The sequence below is a fragment of the Mastigoproctus giganteus genome, chromosome 1 (genome assembly GCF_048544385.1).
Source record: "Mastigoproctus giganteus isolate SK-2022 chromosome 1, ASM4854438v1, whole genome shotgun sequence".
NCBI classification, from domain to species: domain Eukaryota; kingdom Metazoa; phylum Arthropoda; class Arachnida; order Uropygi; family Thelyphonidae; genus Mastigoproctus; species Mastigoproctus giganteus.
In genome coordinates this window covers 119,012,233-119,024,991 of record NC_143575.1, presented here as the reverse complement: position 1 = coordinate 119,024,991, position 12,759 = coordinate 119,012,233, and the positions used below count along the sequence as shown (strand labels likewise).

Below are 12,759 nucleotides of genomic sequence, written 5' to 3'. Positions count from 1 at the left end.
ATCAACTTCCACGACAAGGGATGGAAGTCTGTTCCACCAACCAACCAACCACACACTGGCTAATGGCAAATTTCCTCACGTCTATCCTACATCTGTCCTTCCTCAATTTGAATTTATGCCCTCTCAGGTGATTATTCTGAGCAAGAGGAAGAATCCCATCAGCATTGAGCATGCTCAGACCATTCAAGGCTTTATACACCTCTATCAGATCACCTTGCCGGTGCCTAGTCTCCAGACACTGTAATTTGCAAAACGTAAGCCTTTCTTCGTAAGAGCACCCCTTTGTTCCATTCACTAATCTTGTTGCCCTTCTCTGTACTCTTTCCAGCAACTCTATACCCTTCTTGAAATGAGGCCTCCAGACCTGTATACAGTACTCTAGGTGTGGCCTGACCATTGCCTTACGGTCCTCTCTGTCTTCTCAACCTCAACCACCCCTTTACCCATGCAGCAATTTGCCTCCAATGCCACATTGCTCCAATTTGTGCAGCAATCTTCCATGTGCAACAGTATCAAAAGCCTTTCTAACATCCAAGTATATAATATCGAAGTTATTCCCTGCATCCAGTTCTTTTGTGACTGCATCATAGTATCCAATCAAATTGGTCAGGCAAGTTGATTGATTTTTGATTTGGTAGTTTTTGACGCATCGGCTTCTGTAGCCATATTGCACCTCCCAAGGTTTTTGCAGTACTTTGATCCAAGCCCGAGGCGGGAATCGAACCCGCGACCTTTGGGTTGCCGGGCAGGTACTTTACCTACTTGGCTAGCCCAGTCGGCCGGTCAGGCAAGACTTTCCCTTAACAAAACCATGCTGTGTCCAGCTATAACTGAAGTCTTGTCTAGATGATCCTGCAGTGCTTCTTTAACCAGTGCCTCCAATAATTTTCCTGGAACAGAAGTTAAACTCACAGGTCAATAATTACTTGTGCCAGCCTCCTTTGATCCTCCTTTGTGAACTGGTGTCACATTTGCACTTCGCCGGTTTATGGAAAACTCCCCTGAGTCCAAGAAAGCTCTCATAATTATGGCTAAGGGTTTGCCTTTGCTGCCTCATTTAATATAACTGGATAGATCCCATCCACCCCAGGTGCCTTTCTTGTCTTTATCTTCAACAATTTCTCCTCCACTTTACTCTCAGTTATTACAAGATTATCTAGCTTACTGCCTGAGCTGAATACACCTCTGTCATTCTCCTCACTGAATAACTCCTCATGTGTGAATGGCAATGCAAAATATTCATTTAGTTTGTTAGCTACCTGAGCAGGATCATCAACAGTTGAACCATCGATATCAAGTGGACCAATCTGATTCATCCCCTTCCTTCTAGAGTTTACATAAGTGAAGAACTCTTCGCAGTTTTTCTTTGCATCCTTTTCCAAAGGTTTCTCGTAATCTGCCTTCGCCTGCCTAAACTCCTTTGTAACTTGGTTACAGAACAGCTTATATCTATCATAGGCTTCTGTGTCAGACGTTAATTTATATGTATCCCATGCATTTTTCTTCTCTGCCATATGTCTCATTAGTTCATCTGACATCCATTTAGGCCTAAACCTTGAACAATATTTCTTAGTTGGTATGTAAAGCCTAGTAGCTTCCAAGGTAAGTTCTTTGAATGCTTCCCATTTTGAATTTGCTGTTGGTAACATCTTAGTTGGTATGTAAAGTTGGTATGTAACATCTTAGTTGGTATGTTGGTATGTTGGTCCCACTGTACAGAATTTAAATACTGTCTCAGACCATCGCAGTCGCCTTTACGAAAGCAAAAACCCTTCCCTTTACCCCTGATGGTAGTTACCTCTTTGAGTAAATCGCACTTCAGCACATTATGATCACTGCCACATAGTGGTTCCTTTATCTGTAGATTCTTAATGAATGAAGAATCACTAAAGATAATCAAATCAAGAGTATTATTCCATGTTGTTGCCTCCCGAGCATGCTGATGTAGAAAACAATCATCCAATAAATCCAAAAAAGCCTTACTAGTGACCAGCCCCAAATTCCAGTCAGTGTCTGGGAAATTAAAATCTCCCATTATAAGACTCTCCGATTTACTGGCCCACTCTATTTCCCTGTACAGTTTCATGTTATACTCATCAGAGTCATTAGGCCTATAATACATCCATACTATCAATTTTGATCTCCAGTGCTTATGTCACACCAAACTGACTCAACACTACACTGCCAACACCACACTGTCACACCAAACTGACTCAACACTACACTACACTATTTTATGCGTTTCTTAACTAATAGCATAGCCCCTCCTCCCTTCCTATCCTGTCTATCCTTTCTGTACACATTACTCCCCAAATTCCAGTACAGATTTTGTACACATGTGAAGGAATCGAATCCCATCATATAATTTTTCATTGCTTCTAGCGCAGAGAAAATTTAGCAATGAAAGAAATGCAACTATAACTCCATCTATTCTCAAAGATGCCACCAAAATTGGCAGGCCGCATCCGTAACCAGGTGGGCAAGACCAGCAGTGCATAGCACACACTTCTTGATTAGACTGGGGTTCGAGACCGTGACCACCAAATATGGAGGATGCGGAAAGGTCAGGGAATGATCACCGCATATCCCCAGAGCAATATGACCTTAGTTGCTAATGCTCCTAAAAACCAAAATAAAACAAACAAAAAAAAAAAAAAAAAAAATTGGCAATTTTAGTAAAAGTGGTGCACGAAATTCAAGGATATTTCAAAAAATACGTGAGGAAATGGGATTAGCATTATTACAGGCATTTGATTCAAGAAAGCAAGCTTATGCAGCATCAGCCAAAAATAAGATAAAATAAATAAATAAAAAATAAATAAATAACCACTTCCACTTCACCCCTCTGTTCTTTCAAAATACCTGTCCAGCCAAGCCTTAAACATATTTAGGCTATCAACCTCCACAACAAGGGATGGAAGTCTGTTCCACCAACCAACCACCCACTGGCTAAAGGCAAATTTCCGCACGTCTATCCTACATCTGTCTTTCTTCAATTTGAATTTATGCCCTCTCAGGTGATTATTCTGAGCAAGAGGAATAATCCCATCAGCACTGAGCAGGCTCAACCCATTCAAGGTTTTATCCACTCTATCAGATTACCTTGCAGGTGCCGTCTTCAGACACTGTAATTTGCAAAACTTAAGACTTTCTTCGTAAGAGCACCCCTTTGTTCCATTCACTAATCTGTTGCCCTTCTCTGTACTCTTTCCAGCAGCTCTGCATCATTCTTGAAATGAGGCCTCCAGACCTGTATACAGTACTCTAGGTGTGGCCTGACCATTGCCTTATACAAGGGAATAAACACCTCCTTTCCCTGCTAGAAAACTTCCTATATATCATTGACAATACACCATGAGCTACTCTTGCAGCCCATCTGCACTGCTCAGAGAACTTCATATCTGCCTGCACAATCACCCCCAGGTCCTTTTCATTCTCTACCACTGTCAGTGTAGTACCACAAAATTGATACGTTGCTCTGGGGTTGCTGTTTCCCATATGTATTACTTTACATTTGTCAATTTTAAACTTCATTTGCCACCTCTCAGCCCATCTTTCCAGATCCTATTGCAGCAGCATAGTGTCAGTAGTGTCCTTGACAACCATGCCCATATCATCTGCAAACTTGGACATTAAGCTTGATATACCATCATCTATATCATTTATAAATAAAGAAAACAATATTGGACCCAATACTGAACCCTGAGGGACTCCACTAATAACATTAGTCCACTATGGGCAGTGTCCATTGATTACCACTCTCTGTCTTCTCCCCCTCAACTACCCCTTTATCCATAGCAGCAATTTGCCTCCAATGCCACACTGCTCCAATTTCTACAGCAGTCTTCCATGTGCAACAGTATCAAAAGCCTTTCTAAGATCCAAGTATATAATATCAAAGTTATTCCCTGCATCCAGTTCTTCTGTGACTGCATCATAGTATCCAATCAAATTGATCAGGCAAGACTTCCCCTTAACAAAACCCTGCTGTGTCCGAACTATAACTGAAGTCCTGTCTAGATGATCCTGCAGTGCCGCCATCAATTTTCCGGTAACAGAAGTTAAACTCACAGGTCTATAATTACTTGTGTCGGCCTTTGATCCTCCTTTGTGAATTGGGGTCAAATTTGCACATCTCCAGTCCATGGGTACCTCCCCTGAGTCCAAGGAAGCTCTCATAATTATGACTAAGGGTTTGCTTACTTCCTTTGCTGCCTCCTTTAATATAACTGGATAGATCCCATCCACCCCAGGTGCCTTTCTTGTGTTTATCTTCAACAATTTCTCCTCCACTTTACTCTCAGTTATTACAAGATTCTCTAGCTTACTGCCAGTTGAATACACCTCTGGCATTATCCTCGCTGAATAACTCCTCATGTGTGAATGTCGAAGCAAATTATTCATTTAGTTTGTTAGCTACCTGAGCAGGATCATCAACATTTTACCCAACGATATCAAGTGGACCAATCTGATTCATCCCCTTCCTTCTAGAGTTTACATAAGAAAAGAACTCTTTCCTGTTTTTCTTTGCATCCCTTGCCAAAGATATCTTGTAATCTGCCTTCGCCTGCCTAACCTCCTTTGTAACTTTGTTACAGATCAACTTGTATCTATCATAGGCTTCTGTGTCATGTTGATCAGTGCACTGTTGAGTCAGTTTGGTGTGACATAAGCACTGCGAAAGCAAAAATAAGAGTAGGAGTGTGTTATAGGCCTAATGACTCGAATGTGTACAATGAACAATTGTACAGAGAAATAGAGTGGGCTAGTAAATCGGAATGTCTTATAATGGGGGATTTCCCAGATATTGACTGGAACTTGTGAGTTGGGCACTCACACACTAGTCAGACTTTTGTGGATTTATTGGATGATTGTTTTCTGCAGCAGCTTGTTCGAGAGGCAACCAGAGAAAGTAATACTCTTGATCTGGTTATCAGCAGTGATCATTCACGTATTAGGAATTTGCAGATAAAAGAACTACTAGGTGGCAGTGATCACAGTGTACTGACGTGGGATTTACTTAAAGATTTAATTACCATCAGGGGTAAAGGAAAGGGTTTTTGCTTCCGTAAAGGCGAGTACAGTGGTCTCCGACAGTTTTTAAATTCTGTACAGTGGGATCAACTGACGATGTTACCAACAGTAAATTCTAAGTGGGAAGCATTCAAGGAATTAATCGTGGATGCTACTAAAAGTTTCATACCTATTAAGAAATACTGTTCAAGGATTAGGCCTAAATGGTTGTCAAATGAACTAATGAGACTCGTAACAGAGAAGAAAAATGCATGGGATGCATATAAATTATCAAGCGACTCAGAAGCCTATGGCAGATATAAGTTAATCTGTAATCAGGTCACAAAGGAGGTTCGGCAGGCAAAGGCAGATTATGAGAAATCCTTGGCAAAAGATGCTAAGAAAAACAGCAAGGATTTCTTTACTTATATAAACTCTAAAAGGAAGGGGATGAATCTGATTGGTCCACTTGACATCGATGGTTCGACTGTTGATGATCCTGCTCAGATAGCAAACAAACTGAATGAGTATTTTGCATCTATATTCACACGTGAGGAATTATTAAGGTTTTAAAATGGCAGAAGGTTATCAAATTGTAGCAGGATACTTAATGATTTTGTAATAACTGAGAGCAAAGTGGAAGAGAAACTGTGGAAGTTAAACGTAAGAAAAGCACCTGGGGTGGACGGGATCTATCCAGTTATATTAAAGGAGGCAGCAAAGCAACTAAGCAAACCCTTAGCCATAATTATGAGAGCATCCTTGGACTCAGAGGAGGTTACCACGGACTGGAGATGTGCAAATGTAACCCCAATTCACAAAGGGGGATTGAAGGGTGACACGAGTAATTACAGACCAGTTAGTTTAACTTCTGTTCCGGGTAAAATAATGGAGTCGCTGGTTAAAGATGCATTGCAGGATCATCTAGACAAGACTGCAGCAATAATTCAGACACAGCATGGGTTTGTTAAGGGAAAGTCTTGTCTGACAAATTTGATAGGATATTATGATGTGGTTACAAAGGAACTGGATGCAAAAAATAATTTTGATATCATATATTTGGATTTCAGGAAAGCTTTTGACACTGTTGCGCATGGAAGACTATTGTACAAATTGGAGCAGAATGGTATTAAGGGTAAGTTGCTACAATGGATAAAAGGATGGTTAAGTGGGAGAAGACAGAGGGTGGTAATCAATGGGTGCTGATCTTCTTGGACTAATGTTATTATTGGAGTCCCACAGGGTTCGGTGTTGGATCCACTGTTGTTTTGTATATTTATCAATGATATTGATTAAGGTATATCAGGCTTAATGTCGAAGTTTGCAGATGATACAAAGGTTGGCAGGGTTGTTAATGACAGTAATGGCAGTGTGCTACTGCAACAGGATCTAGATAATTTGGGCAGATGGGCTAAGAAGTGGCAACTGAAGTTTAACCTTGACAAATGCAAAGTACTGCATATGGGTAGAAGTAACCCCAGAGAAATGTACCAACTGTGTGGTACTACACTTAAGGCGGGTGGTAGAAAATGAAAAAGACCTGGGAGTAATTGTGCAGGCAGATATGAAGTTTTCTGAGCAATGCAGACAGGCTGCCAGGGCAGGTCATGCAGTTTTGTCAATGATATATAGGAATTTTGCTAGCAGGGAAAAGGAGGTGATTATCCCTCTGTATAAGGCAATGGTCAGGCCACGCTTTGAGTACTGCGTACAGGTCTGGAGGCCTCATTTTAGGAAGGATGTAGATTTACTTGAGCGTGTACAGAGAAGGGCAACAAGATTGGTGAGGGGAATGAAGGGATCCTCTTATCAAGAGAGGCTTAAGTTCTGCAAATTGCAGTGGCTGGAGACTAGGCACCTGCGCGGTGATCTGATTGAGGTATATAAGGCCTTGAATGGGTTCAGCATGCTGAATTCTGATGGGATCCTTCCACTTGTTCAGATTACGAACCTAAGGGGGCATAAATTCAAATTAAGGAAGGACAGATGTAGAATAAATGTGTGGAAATTTGCCTTTAGCCAGCGGGTGGGTAATTGCTGGAACAAACTGCCATCTGTCGTGGAAGTTGATAGGTTGAATAAATTTAAGTAGGAACTGGACAGGCATTTGGAGGGAATGCTGTGATTTTTTTTTTTGGCTAATGCTGCATAAGCTCATACATTTGCTTTCTTGCATCACATGCCACTACTACTACTACTATGTGTTAATTTGTATGTATCCCATGCATTTTTCTTCTCTGCCATATGTCTCATTAGTTCATCTGACATCCATTTAGGCCCAAACCTTGAACAATATTTCTTAGTTGGTATGTAAAGCCTAGTAGCTTCCAAGATAAGTTCTTTGAATGCTTCTCATTTTGAATTTGCTGTTGGTAACATCATCAGTTGGTCCCAATGTATAGAATTTAAATACTGTCTCAGTCCATCGTAGTCGCCTTTACGAAAGGAATAACCCTTTCCTTTACCCCTAATGGTAGTGACCCCTTTGAGTAAATCCCACTTCGGCACACTGTGATCACTGCCACCTAGTGGTTCATTTATCCGCAGATTCTTAATGCATGAAGAATCACTACTGATAATCAAATCAAGAGTATTACTCCTTTTAGTTGCCTCCCGAACATGCTGATGTTGAAAACAATCATCCAATAAATCCACAAAAGCCTTGCTAGTGTGTGAGTGACCAGCCCACAAATTCAAGTCAATATCTGGGTAATTAAAATCTCCCATTATAAGACTCTCTGATTTACTGGCCCACTCTATTTCCCTGTACAGTTTCTTATTATACTCATCAGAGTCATTAGGCCTATAGCACACTCCTACTCTCAATTTTGATCTCCCAATGCTTATATCACACCAAACTGACTCGACACTGCACTGTCCAGCGATGCCGACTGGCTTCACTTCCTAGGATTTTATGTATTTCTTAACTAATAGCATAACCCCTCCTCCCTTCCCATCCTGTCTATCCTTTCTGTAGACATTGTACTCCCCAAATTCCAGTTCTGCATTCCTTATATCTGTGTGACACCACGTCTCTGAAATCACAACAATATCTGCCTTTGATGTTTTAAGCAATACCTCAAATTCATGAAATTTATTTACTAAACTCCTAGCATTGGTGTACACGCAAGTATACATGCACCTGTTCTTTTTCTTGGCTACCCTAACACAACCCATGTGTTTACTTGTACCCCAATGATTCCCAGCAGTCTCTGAAATATCCTGCATCTTATTTTCCAGGCTGCTGCTCATTCCAATAGAAGCAGTGCAAGAATCACTTTCACCTCTGCCAGTGGCTACTGTTAATCTATTAGTTCTTGTATCCCTCCAATCTAGCAGTTTTCCGACCCACCTAACACTGCCTCGATAGCATCAGCAAACATTCTTGCACCCTTTCTATTTAAGTGTATCCCATCCCTGTAGAAGCAGTCTCTCCTGTTAACAAGTACAGACCAGGCTGAAAAAAATTCTACCCCTTGAGCCTTGCACAATCTTTCCAGGGCCGAATTGATCGACAGGGCTCTCATCATATACTCCCTCCTATCATGTCTGGGCAGAATTGCAGACACTTTCAAATTCAACCCTAATTCAAGGCTTTTTTTCAACAGTGACCTGCACTTGTTAAGTAATTCCGCCGGTCTCCTACTCTTAATATCATTAGTGCCAACGTTAGTATCATTAGTGCTGTTACTTCCTAAGCCACTTCATTCGATTACGTGTTTTTTTTTTTATTAACTGTTTTTGATATGGAGATATAGACGTCCTAGTAATACATAGAGCCAGCTCAAAGGGTTGTTGCAATCTGAGCCAACTTTGCTTTGGCACTTGGGACCCCATTCAGTTCACACATATGCTGAAAAAGGATTTTCAGTTCAAAAATAAAATATAAATGTTTCAATATAATTTTACTGTTTTTCATTCAGTTCATTTTATTAAAATCTTAAAATAAAAAATATAATGTTCATTAAAATTTTAAATTTTCGCTTGTTAAAAGTTTGCTTTCAAAATTTAACTTTTTCTGGGCTTAACATCTGAAAATCTTTGGTCTAAATCCAGGTCAAAATCCATGACAATGGAATGTTTCACTTCATATGATTGCCAATTCATCCAACCGATCTTGTGTCACCTTGGAACAGAGATCAAGTTATGCTTAACTTCAACTTTGAAGAGCTCCATTCTGCCACTGACAGACCCAACAAGATGGAATGGGAACGGGGAAGTGGAAGTCCATGGCATCCACCCCTCAATTGTTTAATGGGCCAAGCCAAGACCTTAACATTACATTTTTAAGTAATTAAATTAATTTTTAATAATCAGCAAAAATATTCTACAAAACTTAAAATAATAGAAATGTTCTTATTTTATTAATTTATCTTATTGACTTATTATATGTTAGAATTGACTTTTTGCATTTCAACCCTCACATCTACATGTTGGCATACATAAACTACATATTGGCCCAATGTGCACTTTACACCAGAGCCTATGCATATTATTGTTATTATTAGCCACATGCTGCAAGGAAGCCTGAGGCATATGCTGCACCAGCAAAAAAAAAAAATTTCTCAATTACCCCGAGAGAGGGAAAGAATCACCAAGAAAAAAAAAGAATGATGATATACAAACACAAGAGAAAAAAAAACAAAAAAAAAAACACAGCACTGGTGCCCACATCAGCTGTCACTGGCCACTAATGATGTCAACATTATAAGAATTCTCAGCACCACAATTCAATTCATGTTTCAGCACATGAATTGAAAGATTTGTGGTGAAATATAATTCTTTGAAATGGTTTAGCAAATATTTTAATTCTTTGTATAAACCAATGGCAGAGATATCTTTCTGATCACCATCTATAAGTGAAATCCCTAAATCCATGCAACTATTATACAGTCCATCAATCTTCACTTCTGAGACATAATTCAAATTGCATAGAATGCAAATTAATCATTATACCTTACAATCAAGTCAAATCTAGTTTTCAATAAATGCATTGCAATTTTTGAAATGTTGAAAAAGTGGAGCCTAAATTTCCTTCTCTATCATTGCAACTACCTCTTCACATTGACTACAAAACATTTTTTTTCCCAGATGAATTTTTGTTTCTCTAATTCAGGTTCAATTGCCAACATTTTTTACATCATCCAGAAGACACTTAAATTTATTATCTGTTCTTCAGTTTTTCAGGTATTCAATTGATTTTAGCATTACCAGAGGCATACAATGCAAGAAAGCAAGCTTATGCAGCATCAACCAAAAAAAAAAAAAAAAAAACCACTCCCATTTCATCCCTTCATTCATTCCTGTCCAGCTCAGCCTTAAATTTATTTAGGCTATTAGTTTCCACAACAAAAGATGGAAGCCTGTTCCACCAATCAACTACCCGCTGGCTAAAGGCAAATTTCCGCACATCTATTCTACAATTATCTTTCCTCAATTTCAAACTGTACCCCCTCAGGTTCTTAGTCTGAGCAAGACGAATAATCCAATCAGCATACTCAACCCATTCAAGGCCTTATACACCTCAATCAGATATCCTCGCAGGTGCCTACTCTCCAGTTGCAGAATTTAAGCCTTTCTTGGTAAGAGAACCCCTTTGTTCTCCTCACCAATCTTGTTGCTCTTCTTTGTACTCATTCTAGCAACTCTACATCCTTCCTTTTGATAGCAGGGAGACTACTTGCAATATATTCAAATCTACCTCTTAGAGGGGTTTGCTTAGTAATGTCTGTTTAGCTCAAAATGTCATATCAACCAACCAATCATGCAGCATATAAATTTGCTTTAATAGTTGTTAACAGTCAAAAATTTGTACACTAATTTTCTATATAGAATGGCATTTGCTCTTCTTGATTGATAGGGATATATATTTTTTTTTTTTCTGTTGCTTTTCCGAATTTTTACGACCACACAAACTTTTGCACACCAAGCAAATGCCACATTAGGGCTAGCACTGGTACTACTTATAAAGCAATCACACTCTTGTTTGTATGGGATGGCATATACATTTGTTTCCTGTTTGAAAAATGTTCTAAGCTTAGACTTGTAAACAATGATTATATGCCTATGAGACCACCTAGCTAGCCTATGCAGCTGGGCAGATACTGCATAAAATGTCTTTCCAGACAGTACTGTACACACTTGAAAGACAAATACCTGCAAATGATCATTGTGCTCAAGTGTATGTGCAGCTTTCTATGACAAATGTGATAAGAACAACTCTAACACTGATTTTTAATGAGTACTGCATCTTCACCCATTACATGGCAGGTTTATGGATTTCTGATATCATTTAAACGATATCTATAATGTGATTTTTGCAAAATCCAAAACAGCCAATCCATTGATGGTTACCAACAGTTTCAAATACTCTATGTCAGTGGTTCCCAAACTGTGCTCCATGGATCCCAAGACAGTTCCCAGGTAATCCATGGATAATTTCTGTAATGACTACTTTGAATTTTACCTTTTTTAAACAAAACCTAAATATCTTTACACATTTGACGTCGCACCCCACAAGAGAATTAAGTTGTACAGGACTTTGTAAGATGAAAAAACAACACCATTCTTCACACTAGTAGCCAATAAGTAGGTTTGATTGTATACTCAAATAGTGACAGTTTATTATCAGTTCATTTTTGTCACTCTGAAAAAGATAGATTGTAAACATATAATAAATCGGTTCTGAGTTATAAATTTTTAATTTTGGTTATCTATCGTCCGGCCACCCCAAATTAAATGGGGTTCGCGAGCAAAAAAGTTTGGGAAACACTGCTCTATGTTATTCTGCAAGTTCAGGAACATATATACATTGTATTTAACACTGAATTATCACTTTTTAATTTTGTTGAATAAATAGTAATCCTTCCCAGCACAATGAGGATAACTTCACTTCTCGTTACGTGCACAGTGCATATGTAATGAGAAGTGTTTTTTCTTTTCTTTTTTTTTGTAAATACGCACAAACAAAATAAAAATAAAAAAATGGCAGGTATTATAAGACGTGTTGCCTATAACATTTTATCGTTGTTGTTACCATTTAAGTTAATAAAATCTAAAATCAAATTTAACGATAGTCCATAACTACTAAAATTCGGGGCGCAGAAATTTCAAGGAAAAAAACCAAGACACCAACATAAAATATATTTATAAACTTATTAATAGAAATAGCAGCATACAGTGATGGGTATCTTTACCACATCTTTTCGGTCAATAGAGATTAATTAACATAATCTGGAACTCACTAAATAAGCATACGGTATCTATAAAAATTCGCACATACCACCCTCGCGGAGTAATGCGATTTTATTTGGATGTTCCTTGGCGGACTTAACGAGAAGTAATAACGAAAACAAAAAAAATCATTTGGAAACTGTCTAATTATCCGAATTATCTTCCCACATAAAACAGACATATAACCAGCCATGCTTATCTTGATTTTTCAAATTAGTTAAGATCATCAGCGACTCAATATGGGCATTCCACCAAGTGGCACAGAATAGTAACACAATTCTGTTACCGATAGCGAAAATTTTTTGCACCAAGTTGCATGATACATTTTAAGTAATAAGTTATTATTATTATTATTATTATTATCCATATGGTGGAAAGAAGCCTGAAGCTTATGCTGCGCCAACCAAAAAAAAAAAAAAAAAATTGAGTACCCTGAGAGAGAGAGAGAGAGAGTGAGAGAGAAAGTGCGAGGAAATCAACAAAAAACAGAAGAATGATGATAAGAGAAGAAGA

The 12,759-nt window shown here is 38.7% G+C and overlaps 1 protein-coding gene across 1 annotated transcript in view; it reads right to left on the bottom strand.

Moving 5' to 3' along the window:
• LOC150091114 (propionyl-CoA carboxylase alpha chain, mitochondrial-like) overlaps positions 1–12,537 on the bottom strand; it is a 1,103,107-nt gene extending 1,090,570 nt beyond the window's left edge. Inside the window, exon 1 of the mRNA XM_090381963.1 lies at positions 12,296–12,537. Coding sequence (XP_090238089.1) covers positions 12,296–12,439 — 144 coding nt within the window. The 5' untranslated portion in view covers positions 12,440–12,537. The remainder of the gene's footprint in view (positions 1–12,295) is intronic.
• Positions 12,538–12,759: the final 222 nt, after the last annotated feature.